Raw genomic sequence first — 25,583 nt, 5'->3', positions numbered from 1 at the left:
AAATGTTGGTTTGTGTTTGTTTGTTTTTTTATACTATTTTATACTCTCTCTGAACAAGCCCTTACCTAATAATACAATAGTAAAAGAGAAATATTGACGGCTGCAGGAACTTAAATATGTCCAAATATGGCCATATAAACATTTCCACTTTAAATGACAAACAAAATTACTTTATTTCTTACTTTAAATAACTTAAATAACTAGTAAAAAAGTCGTCTTATGAACATATTAACACCTTAATGGTTGAAATAATTATTTCTGTAAATGAAGATTGAGAGAACTTCTGCTTATTATAAATTAAATATATATATATATATATATAGCCAAATCAAAGTTGTCTAAACTCTTATTTGTCCAAGCTAAAAAAAAACATTCCTTTTAAGATTGTAGGTCACTGACTGACACAAAAAGAGAGGAGATTAAAAGCGTTTCTTGACAAATCCAGGTCAAAGCCTTGGTGTTTTGTCCTCATTAAAACGAAACATGTCTGGAAGTGAAAACAGGCAGACTATGACTGCACAGGGCCCGAGCGTATTTTATAAGGAAGGAGAAATGGGTGAAACAGAGACAAATGGTGTGAGAGTGTGCCTCAGGGCTGCTAAAGCGAAAGGGTCAGGAGGGTCACGCCACCGAGAGAAGAGTTATCTACAGCTTTTTAGCTGCGTATCTCCTGCTTCAAATGCAGCCGTATCAGCGCGCCTTTCAGTGATGCCTATCTTCAGACGACCCTGTTTTCATGAAATTAAGCGTCACGTAATTGCCCCCCGTGTAAACAGCGAGCGCAGACGGAACAATTCGTGTGGCTGAGAAGTTGTTTACAACGTGCAAGTGACCACTAGAAAAACCCAGTCACCACGAAAGTAATCACGCTAGCTCTAGTCTCTCTGTCTCCACAGGAGTAGGGGTGAATGTGGGGGTGAAAATTTCCGTTTGAAAACTCCTATCAAACTCCCTGTGGACCACTGTGTCTTATGAGCCCTGTCCTTTCAACTCAATGACTGCTAGCAGTATGCTGTTAACAGTGTGCGCTCACAGACGTGGGAAACCCTTGTGTTAAAAGCTAATAGCAAGTCTCCGCCAACTAAATTCTGATTTTTTTTTTTCCAGAATCAACACCTTATCTTTGAATCCATGAATCTTTATAATAAAATAAAGGACAACAAGCATAGACTGAATTTAAATAGAGAAAATGCCTCTAGATCCCATAACACACATGCCAATGTAAGAGCTAAAATGTGAAATATACTGTGTAATCAAAAAATATACAAGAAAAATCAATCAGAAACAGCACAGAACACTTGGGTGGCGGTCAACATGATTCAATTGCTTCCCACATACAACCTACATTTAACCCCTATGTTCTATCATCTTTCTGTCTTTGGTCAATTTAATGATATATATTTTTTTATAAACATTTACATCTAGCCAAGTACACTATCCAGACAAAAGCACTGGGACACTTCATTATTCAATTAAGCTTATTAAAAGAAAGCTTTCCTGCTTTTATTGGAATAACTGTTTCTACTATCCAAAGAAGACCTTCTACTGGATCTTTATAATGCCTTCTGTGACATATTGCCAGTAAAAACATTACAGTTTGTATCGAGGAATGTTAGATGCCCATACAAACAGAAACAAACTCTGATAGTTCACGTTGTCTTGCCATGAGCACACTGACCAATGTCTAACCTCACTCATGAGATAACATGACACAACTTGTCAGTGTAAATGTTACACAAGCATTACATGATTTTAAAACGCAGATTTATAGTTAATATAAAAATATGTATTATATAAACTGAAAAAAAATATTATACAAACATGAAAAATCTTTTATAAAATAAGATGTACTGCAAAATAATACTAAAATTATTATATAACTGCTTTATACTTTTACTAACTTCAGTTATAACAGCATTTTCTACGACTCAAGTTTTGCCTAATGGTCTCACAACGACGTTAAACATTTTACATTATACTTACATGTATATAGTAATGCACATTGTTTTTTAGAAGATAAAAAGTGGATTCAACACTTTTTAACATGCTATAATTTACAAAGCAATGAGGTATGAAGATCTAAAACAACATTAAAGAAATCTAAGAACAGGAATCAATTAAATCCTCACTATAGACCTTTTTGTCTGCATGTAGAAGACTGGTCAACATAAAGACATGTTGCCCACATTCTTGGCGCTGTACAGTTTGTGCAGCAGCGTACGAGAGATCTGCTGGACTTCAGTGTATAGGAGCTTTCAGCATGCATGGCTAGAGCTACTGCTGCTGCTGCTGCTGCTGTCGAATGTGCTGATAACTTAGCCCCAGAATTTGTATTTATTTCTCGCTCTGGAGGTTAACTGACTTTGACAAGTGGATTATACGACATGAGTGCATTGGCCTCCTGTGCCGCCAAACTGTCACCCCAAATAAATAAAGAAATGCTTTTTCATTTATGAAAATAAAAAATGGATCACCTTTGATTAATGACTTGGCAATCCATCTGTCTGCCGTGCGCAGCGAGTGTGACCGTGAAATGAGGTGAGTGAGAGTGAAAGAGAGTGGGAGTGTGTAAGAGAGATGCAGGGGAGGAGTGCTGGTAGCATTCTCCATTTTCTAAGTAATTTAGTGAAGGTCAACAGAGCCTTTTCAACATATATGAAGCTAGCGAGCTCATCTATAATGGTCCGAGCAAGACTTTCCAGACCCCCACTCTCACAGAAGCAGCTTACATAGCCGGCTAGAGAGTGGAGCTGAGGAGGTGTGCGTGCGTGTGTGCGTGCCGGTGTGTGTGTGTGTGTATGCGTGTGTATGTGTGTGTGTGTGTGGGTGTCGCTGTGTCTCATGCTGGAACACAGAGAGCTGTGTGTAACACACACACACACCCCTCGGTCTGTGAGCACCCTCTCAGCTCCACATATACACATCATAAATTAAGATAACCTCCCCTTAAATGAGCAGCACGTTTTTTTGCCACGGTTTTTATAGTGGTGGCATTGTACCAGCACTGATTAATTTTGCAGATTTATTTTCGAACACCGTCTCTCCAAAAATAAACTGGGTAAATACGTCGCCCCTGCCAGCATGTATGTGTGCTCGCGCGTGCGGAACACACACACACACACACATGCGCGAGTGCGCTCAGCGAGACACAAACAGACGTGAGAGAGTACTATGTCTAGAGCACTCAAAATCAGAGCACTCTAAAAGCTTAATTCTTCTTGAAGCAGTGAACGTAAGAGGGGGTTTTCTGTCAGACGTGGTGGGAGGCAGTTTCTGTTTTTCTGCTTTTCTGTGCAAGCGCTTAAACATCGTGATTTTTTTTTTTGCAAGGGAGAGAGAAAAAAAACCCTGAAAAAACACACCAAACAAACCATAAACAACTCTCAAATAGTCTTTTTCTTCTAGAATCAATTATCCAGTATAATATCGCTGGAGACTCTGGCAGCCAACCCCCCTGACATCATTGACTCATGTGTTGACTCATAAACAGATGAGTGATGCAGACTTTTTTTCTCCCTCTCTCCTCCCGCCAGTGGCGGCGCGCATAGCTGCCTAATGAAGCTGGTGTTTGTGAGTGCTGAGCTACTGTCAGCACAGCGAACAACACTCCTCTATGCCCCTCCAGCCAGCTCCTGGATTAGGGAGTGGGCGGCGGGCCAAAGCTGGCGCTCCCCCTCCACGTATAGCCCGGCCGGCGCGCTACGGCCAGGCTGCCCTGATCTGCAGAGGTGTTTGCACTCCGGCCCTGTGATTTACAAAGCTACAGTATACCAGCGACACGCTCGACCCATAAATGCATGGAATCCAAAATGGATAAATGTATTAAAAGATTATTTATGTACACAATTCCCCAGCGCCCCTGCTCCTGTCTCCTGGCAGGTCCCGAGGAGGCTGGAGGGAAGGCTGAGAGAGCGCATTCACTCTGCCTGCTCCGGGTAGCCCATAGTCGAGAAAAAAAAAAAAACATTTTTACCACGCTTCATTTCTCCACTTTAATACGGAGTTAATCTACTGGAAGAAGTGTGGGCTTAAAGGGAAGACGAGAATAAGACTCAAGGAGAAAACAGTTTTGGTGAGTAGGCAGAAAGAAGAGAGAAAGAAAGGAAAAGAGAAAAAGAGAGAGAGAAAAAAGAAAGAGGGAGAGAGAGAGAGAGAGAGTGGCTTACGAGGGCTATAAAGACGAGATGAAAAACACAATAAAGCAAGAGAAGAAACGAGGGCTGACACAAAAGACGTCTACAAGCCGGGTGAAAAACACAGTTGATGAGCATGACGTTATTTCTGCATTCACCATCTGAGCTTTCCATGCTGATGTCAGGCTCTTATATCCGCAGCACAATCAAAGCACGACAGGAAGGACATCTGTCTGTTCAGACATTCACAGCCGTGACTTTCTGGAACAGCGTGGGAGAGCAGGGAGCATATACAAAACTATACACTGATCAGTATTAAAACTACTCCCACGCTTTAAAAAACAAAAGTGCTTCAAAAGGTGCTTCTGGAGAGAAGCTATGCAAGAGCCACTTTTGAATGTACTGTATGTATTACAGGGGTAAGTGTGATGAACCTCAACACTAAGGTATTTCAGATATTTAAAAGTATCTTCACAACAATATATCTCGATTAATAACATGGTTTATTAATAGTAACAATAGTATTTCTTCTATAGTATCAATAAAATAACTCTTTTATGTTTACTTTGTTACTATATACTGTATCTCTGTAAACAACGTGTTATGGTGAAGAAAATATGACAGAGCAGAGCTAAAAAAAAAGCTGGGAAATAATGTTAAGAACGTTACAGAGACTTTATGCAGCCGTTTTTGTAAGTTTGTTTATGTACAGACTAAGTATAGTCAGTTAATGTACACAAATAACTTTGAACTACAAATTCCTTCACTAATTAAAGGGAAGTTAAAGGTAGCAAAAGTGGACAGGGAACAGAGAAAAAGAAAGAATCAGTCTGAACATTTATATTAAAGGTCTCTTTCTGCTAAAATCCACTTTTTCCTGTTCTTTGTAAAATACTATAGGTCTCTCTAAGCCCCGGAGGAAGAACCGACGGGTGGGCAGTCTGGGCTCGGCTCTCTGCACTGATAACATTTCTCGGCCTCTCACCTGTGAAGTTTAAGGGTTTACTTTACTAAGCACTCAGTGCTTTATCTTTAAAACTAAAGCTGTATCTTTGAAACCATTTTGTTCTTTGAGTTTTACAGCTGTGAAATTGACTGTGGGGGAGGCAGCAGATCACATTCTCTGCTGCAGTGCTGTTAGCCAATCAGCGGCAATATATTTGCATGTATGAATATTCATGAGCAAAAGCAAAAACCTGTCTTTCTTCAGAGACCAGTAATTCAGTGATCTAAAGCAGGGCTAAATAGAAACACCTGAGCAATTTTTTCATAAAATATGGCTCATGTGTCATTCATTCATACTAGTGACCACAACTAGACTGTTTAAAATGAATGAAAAAAAAATGATGCAATGAGACCTTTAAACTGGTGTGAATCAGGAGAGAGAAGCAGATTAGCATTAGCTTAGTTAATAGCAGAATTAGCATTCTGTTCACGATAGAACACTCTCAAGAAGAAATTACTTTTTTATGCAATGTTTTAAAGTTCCCTTGCTATGTTAGCCTTTGTTTAACTAACTTGAGTATCAGAGAGCTCAGGGCAGCTGGTATTGATGATTAGAAGCAAAGTCGAATGTGAGAGTGAAGAGCGAGAGAAAGAGTCAACATTACAAGTCCTACCATGTTTGAATCTGCTAGCTAACAAGCTAATCAATAAGTAGAAGTGTCATCGAGTGTGTGCTGATGTGCTTGTACCTCCACAGCTGTAGTGCTGGTGAGTGGCGCGGACCTGCTGCAGCAACCTCTCCATGGCCTCGATATGCCCTCTCTTCCGCGATTCTCTACCATCACACTCCTTCCAGTCTGACACACACAAACACAGTGCATATTAAACCTTTAAAATCATGTTATTTTGCTCTCTTATAAATTTGCAGTTCTTAGTCTTACACAGCAAAAAGAAATTTAAAATGTTAGCTTAGCTGGCGTGTTTAGACATACTTGTGTGTGGATATGAACTTTAAAGTTCATATAATAGTACAAAAAAGAAATGATAAGTATAATTTTTACCCAAAAGAAGAACTGGTTGATTTATCTTTATTAATTGGAAGGGCTATTTAAATAAACATATCTAATTGTATGCTAAAATGTATCACTTAAATACATATTAAATGTATAATGACTATTGTAACATTTTAACACAAGTTGTTTGACCAGAGGAGAATGCCCCTCACTTATATAGATCATTTATTTGGAGAAAATGAGAAATGGCTGAAATAACAAAAAAGATGCAGAACTTCCAGACCTCAAATAATGCAAGGAATAAAAGTTCATATTCATAAAGTTCAGAGTAGAGTTCAGAAATCAATATTTGGTGGAATAATCCTGGTTTTAATCACAATTTCATGCATCTTGGCATGTTCTCCTCCACCAGTCTTACACACTGTTTTTAGATAGATTTATGCCACTCCTGGTGCAAAAATTCAAGCAGTTCAGCTTGGTTTGATGGCTTGTGGTCATCCATCTAACTCTTGATTATATTCCAGAGGTTTTTAATCTGGTAAAATCAAAGAAACTTATAATTTTTAAGTGGTCTCTTATTTTTTTCTAGATCTATATATTAGCCGTGATAGTAATTGTGATAGAATCTACATGTGAGCCTTGGGGGTTCTGAGTTGTATGTTCAATATTTTCTGATTCTCTGTCCTGCTGTTACATTTCTGTATACAATCACAATTAAAAAACACATAAACCCACTAAACCCTGTTGTCTCCTTGCTTTGTTTCATCTTGTAAACTGCACACCAGGCAGCTGGATCAGAAATGTTTCTCAGGCTTGGTAAAAATGGGTCATTCACATGAACGTGGTGCAACACTAGACTAACTTTCTTGGTAACTGAATTAAAGCATTTATACTAAAAATCATATAAAATTGACTAAAATCAGACATGTGCAGTGTACATGTAAAGTTTAGGATCTATTTCCAGCACATCATTCCATCCCACCTTTTTATTTTTTGTTCTTCAGCACACAGAAGAACAATCTTTATTTGTTCTGAGCACTTTGATTTGACTCCGTGTGGACCTAGCCTTCAGGACAAATTAATGTGAACATAAAACATCAGACTACCAAATTAGATTTGCCAAGCCACGTTTAAACCACAATGAGCCACTTGAGATTCGCACAGTTTAAAAAACAGCACTTCAGGAGACAAATGAGCACACGTATGTGCAATGCAAACATGGCTAAAGTTCTCTCTCCCTTTTTATTTTACATCCATAATGGTTCGAGCTTGAGCTTGTGCTTTCACAGCCATTTTACAGTAGAACCCTACAAAAAATGACAATTTAAACAATTCAAAATGTTTTTAAACTGTTCACATATACAGCTAAACATATACAGCACTGGGTTTCAGCACATTTTCTAATTCTGGATTTGTCATCCGATGATGCACATTGCTCTGGTGACATTGGCAGGCTTGCCTGCCTTTCTTTCCCAATACTGTTTTTGAAGTGGCACCTCAAGGCCAGAGAGAGAATAGCAGAGGCAGGACGTGCCAAGTGAGTCGTGACGGTCAACTCGAAGCAGCAATTCTACAAACATCTATCCTTTCAACCCCTCTCTAATGATTGAATTACATATATAAAAGTAGTCTGAAAATTCAAGAACATTCCATTTGTAGAGAAGCATTCATGCAGACGGACCTATGCTATAATGAGTTCATCATCATTACTGCATGCGGTATCTGTACGGACGTGGCAGTGAAAAGTGTTAACTTACTGGAGGGAACGGCGCAGGGTGGCTGAGAGAGCTGTGATGGACTCCAGCCCTTCATGTTGTACGCAGAAACTCGAACATAATACTGCCTGCCCTGTAAGAAAAACGTACGAAGGTAAAGTGGTTAGTGTTGGTATGCTCTTACAACCATAAACATAGAAAAGAGGTTTATGTAACTTTTGCTAATGTGAGTTCTGCCTTTTTTTCAGTGTTTTAAAAGGAATATAATGTCCATTCCATTACATATGTTGATATCTAGTGTTTTATAGTTTCAGATATAAATATATAGTGATAAGAATGTGTTCAAAACATTATTAAAATGTTTAAAATGCTTTCAATCCCAAAATTTCTTTAGATTGTAACCGATAGCTATGTCTGAGATGTGTCGTATTTTATTTTCTCATTAAAAAATGCCGTCTTTTCTCAATAAAAGTCCATTTATTGGACTGTGAATCTAATACAAATACAGCTTTGGAAAAAAAGAGACTACTTAAAAATTATGAGTTTATTTGAATTTACCAAATTGAAAACCTTTTTGCGCCAGGAGTGGCATAAAGTTACCCAAAAGCAGTGTGTAAGACTGGTGGAGGAGAACATGCCAAGATGCTTGAAAACTGTAATTAAAAACCAGGGTTACTCCACCAATTATTGATTTTTTAACTCTTAAAACTTAATAAATATGAACTTGCTTTCTTTGCATTATTTGAGGTCTGAAAGCTCTGCATCTTTTTTGTTATTTCAGCCATTTGTCATTTTCTTCAAATAAATGCTCTAAATCATTGGCGTAGGAACCGGGGGGGATGGGGGGGACACCCAATATTAGAAACAGGTGGATTTGTCCCCCCCCAAAAATTATATCGTTTCGCTCAGATCAGCTGTCCTATTAATGAGGAGACAGACTGGACCAATCACAGAGCCGGTTCAGGTATTAAGTCCCGCCGCTCAGTAGAAACAGCCAATCAGCTTGCTGGTTATTATAATCACGTTATAATAATAATTTACTTTTAATTAAAAGTAATTTCCACAAATGTTGTTCTACGAAACTATAGGGTGGGCTTGGGTTTATATTGGCAAATGTGTCCCCCCCCCAATATCAAGCCCGCTCCTACGCCCTTGCTCTAAATGACAATACTTTTATTTGGAATTTGGGAGAAATGTTGTTCGTAGTTTCTAGAATAAAACAACATTTATTTTATGCAAACATAAACCTATAAATAGCAAAATCAGAGAAACTGATTCAGAAACTGAAATGGTCTCCTATTTTTTTTTCCAGAGCTGAATGTGTAAATCAAGACTAAAGTATATTCCAATGAATTTAGAAAATACCTGCATGTTAAAGCTACAGTTACTGCAACAAAAAGAGATTCTACCAATCATTGTTACTGCTAAACATGTATGCAATTAATTTATTTGGGGGTTTAAATGAATAAGCACTCTTAATTTATGCATTATACAATGTACAGGGTATAGCCTAAGCTTTTAGAAACTTCAAGAAACTCAAGGAAGCTTGTCAATCCTGATTTTCGAGGACAATGAATAGCTAAGTTTGGCTAATTAATTACCTTGCCTCCTAGCTGTCAAAAACTCATCATATTCACAAAAAACACCCCCAGATCACCACTGGTGTTATAAGAAGAAAAAAAAGCACTGCAGTTACACAGCCTCATGCAAGAAGAAGGATTACTGTTGGCAGTTTTACAGTTTTAGCTTTACTTCACTCTCTGTGGGTAGAAATTGGTTTTGATATAGTTGACATTGTTTGTTTAGCCTTCTTTCTTTGCTTGTTTATTACTGTAACAAACCGTAGTTCTGCATCTTCAATTAGAATCCTTGTCTCTGATTCTGACAGTTTTGATCCATCTGGACACTCAAACAGAACTTGAGCAATGACCATTAATATGCATGAGCTTATTAACACGTCGGTTTTGATCGAGTGTTACTGAGGTCACCAGTAAAATTACCATTGTGCATAAAAACAAGAGAAATGCCTGTAACCTTATGAATAGAGCTTATACCATGTCACATATCTGAAGACACACAAAAAAAAAAGTTCAAATGAACAGAAATACTCACTGTTGCCCTCTAAAGGTGTCATTGCGTACCAGGTTACAGTGTCATGTCATTGCTTTCATAATACATATGATGTATATATATTTATCAATTTTCTGGGTTATTTAGTTTTTTTGTTTTTTTCTTCATTTTTAAACATGGATTTAAAAGTTACAAACATAGTTACAAAACTACCAATGCCTGGACAATACGATAAAAATTCTAATTATGCAGAAAATTTATCTCAATACACATGTTCACAGTCAAAATGCATTAGTAGTGACAGGTCCTTTAAAACTACAATTCAAGTACTATCTCATATGGAATACAGTATTTTTTATTTAAACTGCCCTGTCCTGTTATCCAGTTTAACTAGATAAATGAGACTCTCTATCAGGACAAGTACAGGAAAGTCCTCGATATGCTTTAACATCCTCAAAAAGGAAAAAAGGAATATTTATATGTTTTGTTTAGGGCAATATATAGGGCAATAGTATATTTTTTAATATACACCTCTTTTCACATCTAAAATGGCACCTAGTGGAAAAAACTAATGTTTACCAACCTCCTTAACCCTCAATTTTGATTTCAAGTTAACGTTGGTGGTGTTAGCATGTTTAAACCATATGCCGTTTTGTAGGTACAGTTCTGTTACAGTTCACTTGTTGTGAAACTACTTTTTGGCGGAAGGCACAGTCCGTATTAGAGCATATTCATTTTACATTTTTTGAGGGTCCTTTATTTTCTTTATTCATTTTGTAAAAAAAAAAAACCTGTTGTATAAAAGCAATAGAACACTCAAGGTCATGTGTTATCGCGAATAACATCACGGCAGTGATAACCTAGGGCACTTGCCTTTGGCTCGTGCCTACGACAAAATCACTGTGATGTTATTCACGATAACACACTCCCTCTCATGTTCTATTGCTTAAATAAAACTACCTGTGGATTTTAAGACCAGTGATTCGTGAAGCCACGAATCAAAGGAAAGGAGATAAATCTATGTCAGAAGATGAAAAGCTTGTTTTAGACTGTGCTACTACACCACACTGCTGCTGCTACGCCTGCAATACATTCTTCTGACAATCAATCAGACTTCTACCCAGGTGTGTAGGGCCAGCTGTACACACAAGGCCAGTAAACAGATCCAGGAAAACGAAATACACATAGAAAAGGAGCAAGACGTGGTTGTACTTACTGTACTCAGACCTGTTACAGTGCACCTCAGGGACGTTAGATTCTCAAGGATCAGTTCTCCAGCCAATAAAGAGAAGTCCTTCAGACAGCTCCACTCCACTGCCAGAAACACACACCACACAACAGGCAGGAAAAAGAGTTTCTTATATAAAACACTATGGGACGGTATACATATATATATATATAACCTGTTACATCAGCAAAGTAGTTATTTAAGGTATTGAAGTCTTCCAGCTCTAGATTGTTCTGTCTGATTATGTGATGTAGGCTTGTTACAGCTTTTTGATCAGACACATGGCTTTCTTAATAAGTAGCCTAAAACCATTCGGTGATTTTTTTCACCCTATTAAGAATGAATAGTGTACAAAGGTTTAGGCCATCTACTGTACATCTGCTTGACTGACACCATTTCAGATTTACTGTCTTATTGTACATTGTACATCTTTGTACATTGTTCAAAAAAATCCCTGCTGTTAGGCCCACACTTATTTATTTGTCATTCTATTTTCATTCTTTATTACTCCCAATTACTCCCATTAATCAATTAATCAATTTTGTCTGACAACCAACAAACTGCATGTACTCAATCAGGGAAGGTTTGACATCTCAAATTTATACTGACTTGCACTCATTTCTTTGTTGTTTTTTTCATTCCTTTTTTCTTCTCATTTTTGCACATGCCCAAGCCATAGAGTTTCTCTGTCCTGACAGCCACCAACTTTATCTGCTGTCTCAGGGCAGGTAACTGAGCTATAGAGTACAGCTATACTGACCTGCCCTCATCTCTTTGTTGGTAAACATCTCTTGTTCTTCTTATTCACTTTTATTCTTTTTTTACACATGCCCAAGCCATAGGGTTTCTATGTTATAAAAGCCACCAAAATTCATGTACTGTCTCAGCGAAGGTAACTGAGCTATACTCCTCAGTCATACTGACCTACACTCACGTGTTTGTTGTTTTTTTCATCCCATGTTCTTCCCATTCTTTTGTCACACATGCCCAAGCAATAGACAGGTTTCATACACTTTTTAAGCAATACATTTCCATTATTTTTTCTTGACTTTTCCATACCTTCAAGACAAGTTTTCATGACCATACTTTTTTTTTGAAAAAACATCAGTGCAGACATGGACAATAAAACGAAAAATTAACTAAAACGATTATCAAAATTGATTATAGTAGGCCTAAAATGAATCAGACACACAATCTTTAATAATAAAATGTGTGTCAGATCCTGAGAGCTCCATTGTGTAGGGCTAAATTATTGAATTAACTCTGAGCTGACGTATTTGTAGTTAAAAATAGGTTTTCTCTATCGAAAAACTGAAACACTAGAGCAAATTTGTAGAGCAAATTTCCATGACTTTTCCTAAACTTTCTGGGTATATTTATTTTTCCAAAACTTATCCAAGAAAACTGCTATTTTAAAATTCCACGATATTTCCAGGTTTTTCATGACTCTATGAACCCTACATAGAGTTTCTGTGTCCCAACTGCACCAAACTGTATGTACTCCCTCACAGTAGATCCCTAAGCTCTTATCTGCAGCTATACTGATGTTTTCCATCCATTCAGCTGCACAAACATTCTGTTTTTCCTTCAGGAAATGCACTTTTCAAGTTATTATTGAAATTCTCTTTGGCAGGAGGAAGACCAGGCTGCTGTTCGGGACTGGTGTGCTAGTGCCACAGGCTCAGGTTGCAGAGCATCGAGTTCTCACCTTTGTATTTGGTGACTACAGCTGAGTTGATGCTAGCCGGCTCCTGAAAGGTGGCGGTGAGAGATGTGCTGCTGGACACGGTTAAGCGCACAGCCGTCGGAGCCTCCGGGACCTCTGTGAGAACAAGATCAAAGGTCAGATATAAAACATGAATATGTTTTAAATGTGACATTTAATATTTAAAAGATCACTTAACATGAGCTCGTATGACAAGACACTGTGGCTTCTATTATCAGCTCAGAAGCAGCAAGTTAAAAGATACTGACATTTAGCCCGTTAGCATCACTGGTGTTAAAAGAAGAGATATGATCTGAATATATATGATATGAAAGCAATGCCTTCCAACAAGGAAAAAAAAGATTGTGTGTATACATGACATATCTTTGAGTAAGTGAATAATATTGTTGTGTAAGAATTTATATTTTGTGCTCCTGGGCTCCCCCTAAAAGGAGTATAATTTGCACTTGACCTTTGATCATGAAGGGCACACTTTAAACATGCATTCCTGGACAAGCTGAGAAACATAGCATGTGACTGATTCAATAGAGTAATACTACAGAATTTCAATGTATTTGCAAGCTTTATTCTGTTCTCTTCAAGGTACATAGTGGCTGCTGTCCATATTACAGGCCAGTGTGGCAAGATTAAACAATAATTTTGAAGATGTTATTTTAAGGTAAACTTCCTGAATGATGTTGCTTTAATGCAGGTGTGCAACTTGCAAATTCAGTAAAAATTAGTTTCAATAAAAATAGACTAAATATGGATGCTTACTAAGGCTTTCAAATATATTTTAATACAACTGTTATCACCTTTTAACTTGGAATCTGACATCTGAAAAATTAGGCAAATATTGTGTCAAATCAGTTTAGCAAGCCAGCCAGCCGGGGCATTACATAGGTTAACATTTTCAGCAGTTCTTCTGCCTTTCTGGGCCTTTTAGTCCTTGGTCATGTTGATGCACTCTGGCAAATGCATTTGATCCAAATCTACACCTGAGCCACAGATTAGAAAAGCCTGCTACTGCAAGCAATCTGTGAAAGTTAATGCTGCTGTGGTGCTTCTAAAGTGAAATGCTTGCAGTCAGAATGAATTCCCCACAATACTTGAACTCACAAGTGCCACCAAGCGTCATCACTGCTGAATGACTTGTATAATTACTACCACAGAATTGCATAAGCCCATAAGCTGAAAGCTATTTTGAGAAAAAATAAATTAAATTAGAGAAAAGTGGAATAGTGAAGAATAGTGGAAAAACTGCAGTCACGACTGTGTTGTCTTTTCCATTAATTCCATCATAAAACATACTCTTGTCCATCTGCTCTCTATTAATTAACCTGTCATGTTTCTTTCAATTGTTCTTGCAGAAGCGTCGGTTCTGTGCAGTGACGTTTACAAGCAGAGATAATTTAAACTGGCCACAATGATAGCTGCTTCAGTCATTTTAATTGCAATTCTGCTATTGACTGCTTTAGGGGTTCATCTGTTTCTTGTCTGCACCTTAATCCCTGATCTAGTCTCCTCCTGGCTGTATTCACTGGACTATTTGTAACAACAGTCACACACTAACTGCACCATTGCGCTCAACAGAAGTCCGTTTTATAGCCTCCTGTGAGAATTGGAAAATCTTTCGGCAATTTGATCTTTTGGAGTGTCTGCAGCATAGCATTGCTGATTTGTAATAGCTGCCTTGGCAGATCTTTACACAGGCAAGACCACAAATGTAAGCTGGTATGACAAGCACTGCGTAAGCCAGGAGACAGTCAAGGGTCATTTGAGGGAAATGGATTGCTCCTGGGAGTCAGAAAATTCTGCTCTTCACACCTGGAAGCCCATTTGCTCAAACCCACAATTTTAAATGAACCACAGTATACAAATGAAATCACAGTTGTGGGTGGTTAAGATTTCGGCCTACTGTATGCAATATGCAACAGTCCAGTGGGCTGACCTGCAAATTGCTAGACGGAGCTAATCACTAAAAACACACTATGAGCAATGAATGTGTGGGTGAGTGTTCCTCTATTCTTGATCAGAGTTCTTAAAAAACAAGTCAACAAGTTACACAAGTTACAGTAGCAGAACTCCATGGTACATTTTTCATAGCTTTATTTTTATTCTCCTTTCAGATTTTGGAGACAATAAAAACCTGCATGTCGAGTTTTGAAAATGAGCACATGTATATTAATGGTGTTGTTTTATATATACTAATGTACTGCAACACGACATACATGTTTTAATCAAAGCAGGATCTATTTGTAATAATGTTGGATGTGTTAAAATAAGACTGACCTGTCAGAGCTCTGCTGTCATAGTTACAGATCAAACAAATCATCATCAAGATGGTGGAAGAACAGCTCATCAGCTCATCTTTCTTATAGTAGAACATAAAAGCTTATATGACAATCAACACACAATTTTCCACTTTTCACTTCCAAATGCTGCCTGATAACACTAGACTGAGGAACCCAGTGTTCCCAAGAACCCAAGTGTTCCAGTAACCCAGGGCGCTATCAGCTAGTGGTTCATCCTAGGTAGCTTGTTTTAACAGGATAAACACTCAGACTACAGTCTAATATACTCACCTCTTTACAACGAAAGAGCTAGCGCTGCAGTTAGCGGATAACGCTAATGCTAATGATAAGTGAAGTGCTGGAAAAACTTCACTTTTGACGCTGTACTTCAGCGGAGTGGCTTTACTGCTTCTGAAATACGCCGAATTATAAGGCACACTTTTGATTTTGGGCAAATTAAAGGATTTTAAGTGTGCCTTACAGTCTGAAAAATATGGTAGTCATTTTTTTTACGTTTGTCTAGGTACATTCTGGTCTGTTTGTGTCCACACATCTAATAAGCACTCATGGGAGGGGAGTAAAAATACAGAGAGCAGAAGCAGACAGGGAGCAGAGAAACAGAAAGAATGACATTTTTTCTAGACCCGTTTACAGATCACAGCAGGCAAAAAAAAAAAACTTAAGAGTTAAGAATGCAATTTTAAATTTTCAAAAAAAAAAAAAGTCTAAATATTTTTTTACTCACAAGACACAGACACAAAGCTATAATAAACACACAACAGCAGCAAACAATCAGGCTATGTTCACATTACAATTCAGATTTTTTTGCTTAGACTAAATATCTGTCTGTAATGTGAAGCTGTCAATGCGTACATTGATACATTTATGCACGTCATTCTTGGTCCTTCCACTGACTGTTGTCACAGCTGCTCCTCTCCACTGTTGTTTTGTCACCCTACCAGCGAAGACTGATGATGACAGTACAAAGCACATGTGTCCAGGCAACAAAAAATGTTTCTTTGGTCTTTAGACTCAAATGATCTTTAATAGGCTACCACTTGAATCCATACATGTTTTTTGCTTGTTTTTTTTTTTTCTTATGTTTTATTTGATTTTTTTTTTACATAAAAGCAAAAACATTTAAATGTGTTTTTTCTAAACAGTTTTATATTTAGCACGAATACTATATCCTATCTGCTACTGAGCCAGGAAACTCTTTTACAGTACTAAATAGAACCGTTTTTCTTAGACAGATGAAAGAGAGGAACGAGGTAAGACTGAATTCCATGGTACTGCTGTGAAATGGCGGTAAACTGTGCATAGTAATGGAGTCAGAACGAATAGAGGACTATCAAACAGAACCGTTCAACAATCTGACAGCCTGTAGTCTGCATTTCTATCTGTGAAACTAGAGATACTGGGCTAACTTCAAAACGGTTACTTCTTAAACGGTTACTTGCTTTAGCATCCAAGAAAGAACATTTAGTTATTATAATTCCCCACATTTAGGAAAATGTTCTTACGGGAGTAAAAAATTGCGCTTTGTATCTTCTAAATAGTCCCATCAAGATAATTACATTATATATGTGTCATACAATACATGAGCATGACCTTAGTAATTTTAGCTGACCTCAGTATTACCTATTAAGAGCCTATTAACATGAATGAACAGTGGTTATGGTTGATTTCTTATGATTTTTCTTCATTCAAATTCCAATGTCTGAATTGAATATTTAATAATTCATTCACTAATGTTAACTGCATTATTAATAGTTTATATTATGCCACAGTTAGTTCCGACTCTGCAATGTGATTGGCTGAGAGGCATTCTATGAGTGCCGCTATCAGCTGGTAATGCACTGTAACCAAAGCTCTCCATGCCTTATACTCTCTCTGCCTTATTCAGGTAACCTAGCAACGATGCAGCGCTTACAAACCAAACAGCGCAGCTACAAACAGAGCAGAAATGGAAGTACTTTAACTATTTCAAACAGATCGTATTTTCTCGCCCTTGTTAACTCAAAATCTTTCAATAAACTGTGTTAATAAAACTAAGGGTTAAATCACAATAATAAACTTGAGGTTTGTGCTATAATGTTAAAGCACTCCATGCAGTGTATTATTGCTTAATTATTATATCACTGGCATAAAATGTGTCTCAAAATGACACTAAAGTACTAAATAACAAATCACAATTTATTCTAAATAAAAATAGTTATTGTGCAGAGGCTTACCTTTAAGGTTTTAAATGTGATGTGCAATTCTGTAACACTCTACAGAAAGTGGTACCTCCATAAATCACCTCACAAGTTAATCCTGGTGAGAATGTGGAGAGTGTAGGAGGGTGTTTTTAATGTAGTTTATTTAAATAAATTGCTGTGTCCAATTATGTGTTTTATCAATTTTGTTTATTTATGAAATATTGTAAGAATGTAAAGAGTATTTAACAAACCTACCAGACCACTGTAGTATAAGAATTAATATAAATTAGATTTAAAACTGCTGGTTACAATTTAAATAAAAAACAATCTTAAGGACTGCTGCTTTAAAAGTGACGCTGTTAGTTTTTTGGACATTGTCAACCAACCCTTGAACACTAAAATCATGAATTCCACAATAATACAGGAAAACTGCAAGAACAGTATATTTATACTGGACAGTCTTGCTCCTGTTTAGACAGAAGTAACAATTTTTCCTAAATGTACAGAATTATAAAAACTAAATGTTTTCTTTGGATGCTAAAGCAAGCAACTGTTTAAGAACGTTTTCTGTATAAGAATATTTTAAGTGTAGGGCTTTGAAGTTAGCCCAGTATCTCTAATTTCGCAGATAGAAATGCAGACTACAGGCTGTCAGATTGTTGAACGGTTCTTTAATAGCCTAAAAGACACCGTCACCTATTACGTGCTGGGGTATTCAGATATGTCATGTCTTTTCCATTCCTATATATGAAATAAATGGGTGTCTTGTCCTTATTGATTCACCTTGTATTATGAGAGTCAAGTGTTCCTATGTTTAGTTTTATCAGGTTCTGAAGACAATTAGCAATTTGCAAGTGCATGAAGTTCTCACTGAGTGAATTAGACAGAAATGTATTACATTCATGGCTATTCTTGTTGTAGCCTAGCCTATCAAATTGAAATTTGATCCAACTGTATATTTGCAGCACTGCTGCCAGTATCACAATCTCATCCATTTGCGTGGTGTATTCCATCTCTTAGGCAGATTTTTAATTTATTTTTTTGGCTTCATGAAATATGCCCAGCAGTTGGCAGTTTAATGGTTGAATTAAATGGCCTACATTGGAAAACTGGGTCTTTTCTTCTCAGTTCAATATCTTTCACACTCCACAATGATCAATCGCACTCAAAAACTGAGACATTGTGATGCTTTAAAGTCAGTTTCTTTGCTGCTGGTGGCATTACTTGTCTGTTAGATTTAATTTTGGCTCACAAATCATGACTTGTACAAAAGAGTGGTGGTAGTGTACTCACGTGAATGCTCAAAGCCTGTGCGCATGCGCTTGTAGAGCTTGCACCTCCACTCCCAGGCCTTCAGTTGCTTCTCCTTGTCAGAAGTCTCCAGGCTAAGGCTCTCCCTCATCACCTGGGTGGAGAGTTCACTGGCTCTCCGCTGAGCCTCCTGCACCAGCGTCGAGAGATGGGCTTCTCGGCTCTCCTGACTCACAACTGAAACACAACACACAACTGCTTAACCAACGCATGCAAGACCCATACATTACAATACTTTACATTACAATACTTTACATTGTATTGCATTCTATTTTTGTGCCTGTCAATCTTTTTTTTTTTTTTTCATTTTTATGAGTGTACAGAATCAAAAAGTAAAAGCAAATTTTAAAAAACAATGTTTCAAAGCACTGTCAGTGATCAAATCAACTAAGGATAGGTGCATCCCATCACCACACTCAAATAACTGGGCTTTTTCATGTTATTTTGTTAAAGGGCCGGCATAGAAGGCACTAAAAAAAGTCACTGAAAACCTCCCTCACTGCTGTCATCCATTTTCCCTTCTCATGTCTGTTTTCTCTTTTCCTCACATTCATTTTTCCTTCACCTCTGGACAGCTACAAACCACAGTTTCACCTCAATTTGGACATTTATAAATGTATGAACACTATAATAATCTGATCACTTCCAAATATATGTGCAGACCTCAACAGATCTGTGATTTAAGTGGCCCCAATCAGAATCGAAAAATCCGATTCACAAAGATCAGAATTTGACCACTTTACCTTCTGTGTGCTGCTCATAGCTTTGAGTTCTGTGGAATAAAGACATTTTACCACATAAATTATCAATAAAAATATATATTTTGAGAATAAAACATTTTATTTGATCTAAAAACATGTGAATCATGCCACCTCTACTGATCCTAGGCTTCCCTAGACGTAGATTTCTGAGTTCTACACTAAGGAAATGTTCACATTCCTGCTGGGCTTTAGTAACTGAGACGCCGTTTATAGAAACCAGCGATTTCTTGTAACCTTCTGAGATTTTCTGATATATTATTAATGTAAAAATCCATTGAATAAATCCTGATATTAAAATGCAAAGATGTGACCGCATTCCAGAGTTGTGTGCATGGCCATTCTATGTTATTTGTAAAGAAACTATATTATAAAGTTTATAAGCAGACAGAGCCCACTTAAGCTTCCTTCATTCATTTAATCCTATCAAACTGTTATACACCTCATTCACACCATATTACATTACTTATATACTGAATTTAATATATAAAATACATATTTTCTGTTCTATCCACAAATTAATAACATTTTATTTTCTCTATTTGTCCAATAAAACCAGAATAAAAAAACATATATATCACAAAACCACATCACATCTCTCATTCTCCATTCCCCTTCTTGAATGCGGCACAGGAATAAAAAAGAATGGAGACTCTACTGTGAGTTTAGGGGCTGAGAATGGAGGAAGGTAATTGAGGTTAGCTGTCAAAATGTCAACAGAAATGTCCGACTGCTTTGTGTACTGTGTCAAGCGAGCCAGCTATGTAGCTATATTATGTCAAAAAGTAATAGAGCCAAATATAGAAGCCAGTATAACAAATGTCAGATGTGAGTTTTAGACTGACTTCCACATTTTCTGACCATTCATCCTGTGAAAGTGAACGGTCAGGAATTGATCTGAACCTGATTCAAAGCATAGAAATGTCTGTTAGAAAAAGCCAGTGTCTGTTAAGCCCACCACATTAGTTGGATTTCATCTAGTTACCAATCGTTTAAACATTGATAATAAAACAAGAGTAAATGAAAAAAAGAGAGTCAGTTTTAGCTTTAATGTATAGGTACATTTAAATGTATGTACTATACTATACTGTATATAGTACATTAAATAAAATAAAATAATTACTTAATTTAAATTGTTAAGTAACATCAGCTTAAAACTATAAGTAAATCACTTTAAATTGGTTATATATTTTTCTTTCAAATCTAGTCAAGAGATAAAGTCCCAATTGAAACCGCAGCAAAACCATTACGTCTTGATGAAGTATCAAGGCATAATGCTGCTGCTTGTCACTGCCAGTGTCAGTGTGGTTGTACATGAAGTCAACCGAGTTTGGGGGTGGCGGGGCAGTAAATGAACGTACTCGGCGGCAGGCTGGAACACACAGGACTGTGTTTGGCCATATAGATTTGTCATGGTAAAATGAATGCTGCCTGGCCAGTCCTCCTCATAGACTGTGAATACTACTGCATGTTCTTTCAGAGCCTTAGTCATAGACCATGACAGCAAAATAAACAAATAAATACATGGCTGAAGAAACCCTCTTTCACTGGGGCTGTTCTGCTTGGCCCAAACCCCTGGAGACGAGAGCTCTCCAGGAGAAATGATAAAGTAAGTGTTGTCGTCTCTGAAAAAAGCGGGCAATAAAAGTCGTCGGCCTTACTTGGGGGTCCGCGGCGCGGTGGAAAAGGCAGCAATATTAGCAGCCTTGAGGTGCAATTTCCTGTGCTCTGAAGATTGACATCTGGCCACTATGTGTGGTTAATTGAACAAACTATAAATTAATGGGCCAGTCTGCCGATACTGCCCTGTCATACACAGTTGGCATTGTGGGGACGCAGGGATCGCCCTAAATATAGACATTACGGGGACCCGGTCCCGCTCATAAACATACATTAACCTCAACCTAAGGCTGGACCTCCGAGCTGTCAGGCGTCTGGCTGATTGATTTACTTGGCACTTCTGGCCTGACATAAATATAATGCAGAAAGCCCAGGAGGGGAAAATACGGCAATGTTTATTTTCTGTTTGTTTACAAGGATCGGATTGTGCCGCGGCGAAATGTTTTGAAATTTAACTGCAGCCTGGGTACAATAAATCACTTAGTATAATTGCCCTGCGTTACATGCATCATTGGAAAAGTTAAACCATTAAACGACAAACCTTGTTAAGATTTTTCTGGGGGATGCTGTGCGATGTCCCCCCTTGTCGCCCGAGCGGCCAGACTGCAGTACAGTGTTCTCTGTTCGCTCTCAGACAACATTCGGCTTTTCATGCTGATTCAAGCACTCGCTTCTTGCGGGGCTTTTTCCCTGCTGTGGCGTAGGAGGTAAGAAACACCTGTTCCACTGTTGCGGAGCTGAATATGCTATTGATCAGTTCAAGGGCAAACGAGTCTAGAAGAGAACTGCGTACTATCTGGGGTTCAACATATGCAATCAACTGCATAACCCCAAAAGTTTCTTTCTGCTAAATGCGCAAAACTTCAAGATGAAAGCTAGCTTCACCTTCTTTCCCTGACCCTTTCCCTTCTGAATGACTTCTCCACAGCTCCCTGTCTTACATGTAGTTATTTTTGCAGTAATTACAGTAGCAGTTAAACATAACGTATTATGTTTGTGTTATGTAATCCTGATTTTTTTACCAGAATACACCCATTCCCAGGCCTTTAACTGCTCAACATGCACACAGCTCAGAAGAGATCACGTAACTGCACAGACTGATAAAGTTCCCCACTCAACTGACTTCACATTTCAGCTTGGAAAACTAATAAAATGCTGTTTAGAGAAAGTATCTGAGCTTCTATTTAACCAAGGCCCGTGGTCATAAACCAAATGCTTATGACAGTTGTCATTTTATGTTTATGACAGAACTACGAGTGCTTATGACAGCTGTCATGGAAAGTTTTACTTATTTGGGCTCTCCGCTGCTTACTGCACAATCCTCTAAAGCAAAGTGTCAAAAAAATCACACTGACTCCCTCTGTGTATCCCAGTTTTCACTGCAAACAACTTGTCAAATTAGTGAGGGTCTGCTTTTGGTCTCAGCAGCGAAAAACAGACATGTGACACAAGACAAATCTTCTCATAATGATGAATTACTGTAATATAATTTCAATCTCTGAATGTTCCAGTGGTCGTGAACATACCGAGACTCCAGCAGTCACGCTCAACTAAGCTTACATGCCTGGAGAGTCTATTAGTCTCCAACATAGTATTTCTTTTTTTTTTTCATTTTTCAAAGTGAAAAGGGATTCTTGTTCCACAATAAAGTGGTTAAATATAGAATACTCAGCGAGGAAGGAAAAAAAAATCAAAAACACACTGTACTGAAAAAATAAAAAATCACCATATTTACCATCACAATATCACAGTGTTAAACTATAATTAATTTAGCAATCATAAAGTTCATGACCCTATTAACTTACTATTTATTTATCTATCTATCCAATACTGGTCGTAAAATTACCAAGACATTCAAATACAGTACATTACAGTTAATTCTCTGGTCCAAATCATATACCATATATGTGCATTGCATCACATTTGCTAATTTAAAACATTTAAAACCTAAACAACTATGATCTGTCCGTCTTACCAGTAGTTACACTGTTATTATGTGGATTATTAATGTGTAACTACAGTTATTATAGACACTTATTATGAAGTGGGACCAATCAAGTCATCACAAATCAAAATGATTTATACATGGTCAACAGCTATAAACACACAATATTATATTATTATTGAAGTGGTTCAAATTCCCTCTTAACTTGCCAAGACCAAGGCCCCTTAACTTTCTGTTAGTAATCGTGGTTGAACACGGGTTGCTTCTTCTCTATCTGTTCTAAACTGAAGGACTCTTTGTATACAGCAGAGAAATGCAGTCAAATTTAGGAATGATTTTAAGGAGTGATTCTCACGCACGTACAACACAAGGGTAAAATAGAAAAACAATGCCAAGACAATTAAGTAAAAATGTGAAGTTTTGTGCCTCAGAGTGAACACATGATGTTTGTGTGTGATGTCTCCACAAACGTTACACCGTTCAATATGTCTGACCAACAGGCTACTAAAAATTATACTTCATAGGACAGTCCTACTGAGACCCTGTCCAACCTGGAGTGTAGCCTAGACTTTGCAACTCAACTACTGTGACCAATGCAGCCAAATTTAGAAGTGTTTTTAAGGCGCGATTCTGTGTGCATGTACAACACAAGGGTAAAATAGAAATACAATGCCACAACAATTGAGTAAAAATATTTAAAATGTTTTTGAAATGATCAACTATTTTGGTGAAGTTTCGTGCCTCAGTGTGATCACATGAAGTTTGTGTGTGATGTCTCCACAAAGTCTTGTTACACCGTTCAGATGGATGGATGGATAGATGGATGGATGGATGGATGGATGGATGGATGAATAGATAGTATCCCAGTATCCACTTCACATGCATTCGGGGGAAGGGAGGGCTGAAACACTGGTGTTACCCTGCAAAGTCAGTCTTTTTTACATTTCCTGGCCTTAGAGGCTGTTGTCTTTCACTAAAAACTTACTGGAGAAACGTTTTAAGGGTCCAATGAAACAAAGATCCAGTTGTGGGGCCACAATAACCAGGTATACGCTAGAAAGAGTAAAGTTGAGGAATTCAACCCCAAGAATACAGCATCATTAAGCACTGTGGTAACAGTTAAACCACTATATTGAACAAAGTAGTATACTGGGAATACATCATAGAAGACTAATATTACCACAGTGGACAGCAAAGTAATAATGATTATGATAAGTAATGCGTAATAATGATTGTAAGCAGTGACATGGCATGAACAGTCCATGCAAACAGAGAAGCCATCCTGGCAGAAATCAAATGTTCATTCAATGCAGGAGGCCCCACACGCATATCCTGCAGCTCAGTATGCTTTCTCTAACTTCCATGGGACATGATACTAGTTTCACATCAGTTTCAGTTTCACAACTGGTATGACAGTACTATAATATACAATACCAGTCAAAAGTTTGAACACACCTTAAATTCGGTGTTATTTCATTACTTTAAAATTATCTGCATTGTAGACTAATACTAAAGTCATCCAAACCATGAAGAAAAACATATGAAATTATTTAGTAAAAAAAGACACTTAAACAAAACAGAATATTGTTTAGATTTTAGAGCCTTTAAAGTAGCACCTGTTGCTTAGATAACAGTTTTACACATATAGGCATTTTCTCAGTCAGCTTCATGAGGTGCAGTCACCTGTAAAGGCTTTTAGTTTACAGCTATGCTGAACTCATCAAGAGTTAATTACTTGAATTTCTTGCTTCTTAATGTGTTTGAGAGCATCAGTTGTAAAATTGTGAAGATGCAGAGTTGGTATACAGTAAATAGCTCTATTTGAGTAATGTTTTAATCCATATTATGGCAAAAACTACTCAACTAAGTAAGACATAAAAATATTTTAAGAAATGAAGGTCAGTCAATAGGAAACATTTTAAAAACTTTAAGTGTCCTCAAGTGCAGTTGCAAAGATCATCATAAATGTTATGATGAAACTGGCTCTCATCAGAACACCCAAGGAAACAAAAACCAAGAGCTAGTTGCTAGTTAACAGCACCTTGGATAAGAGCCACCTAAATGCTTCACAGAGTATTTTGGATTGTTTAACACTTTTAAGTTACTTTATGATTCTGTATGTGTTCCTTCACAGTTTGCATTACTTCAGTAATGATTTAGAATGTAGAAAAAAAATCTAAACACTCTGAATGAGAAGGTGTGCCAAAACTTTTGATTGGTACTGTACTTGTGTAGCTGAAAGAATTCATTAAAATCCTAATATTGCCATTATATTTATGTCAATCATGAGGCATATTCTCCAATCAAAAACATCAGTCAGTGCAAAAAAGTCTTTAAAAGCCACATCAAAAAGACTATGAAACAGAATTTGACTGTGTCATGTATGCAGGCATACAGGAATACTCACAATGCGGGCTCTCCTTGGCCCCTGCTTTGAGCAGCATCTTAGCGATAGGGACATTGTTGGTCATGATGGATATGTCGAGCGGGGTTAGGCCTTCACTGTTCGGCGTGTTTAGGTCCAGTTCATCCGCTGTGTACTGAAACAGCAGGATCTGAACAGCGTCCAGGTCCTGCTGCTCCACAGCCTCGAACAGAGCCTCGCCGCTCTGTACATTCTACAATAGAAGAAGGAAAGCGTGTTT

At 37.6% G+C, this 25,583-nt stretch overlaps 1 protein-coding gene across 1 annotated transcript in view; it reads right to left on the bottom strand.

The window, feature by feature from the left end:
* The window catches only part of ankfn1 (ankyrin repeat and fibronectin type III domain containing 1), a 112,759-nt gene that overhangs the window by 14,124 nt on the left and 73,052 nt on the right, over positions 1-25,583 (bottom strand). Inside the window, exons 9-14 of the mRNA XM_022669036.2 lie at positions 25,346-25,556; positions 18,598-18,792; positions 12,813-12,926; positions 11,093-11,190; positions 7,849-7,939; positions 5,828-5,935 (exon numbers count right to left, since the gene is read on the bottom strand). Of these exons, the coding sequence (XP_022524757.2) occupies positions 5,828-5,935; positions 7,849-7,939; positions 11,093-11,190; positions 12,813-12,926; positions 18,598-18,792; positions 25,346-25,556 (817 nt within the window). The remainder of the gene's footprint in view (positions 1-5,827; positions 5,936-7,848; positions 7,940-11,092; positions 11,191-12,812; positions 12,927-18,597; positions 18,793-25,345; positions 25,557-25,583) is intronic.

Source organism: Astyanax mexicanus, chromosome 15, assembly GCF_023375975.1.
Source record: "Astyanax mexicanus isolate ESR-SI-001 chromosome 15, AstMex3_surface, whole genome shotgun sequence".
Lineage (NCBI taxonomy): Eukaryota > Metazoa > Chordata > Actinopteri > Characiformes > Acestrorhamphidae > Astyanax > Astyanax mexicanus.
Note: the sequence above shows the minus strand (reverse complement) of the source record. Positions and strands in the feature narration are given on the sequence as shown.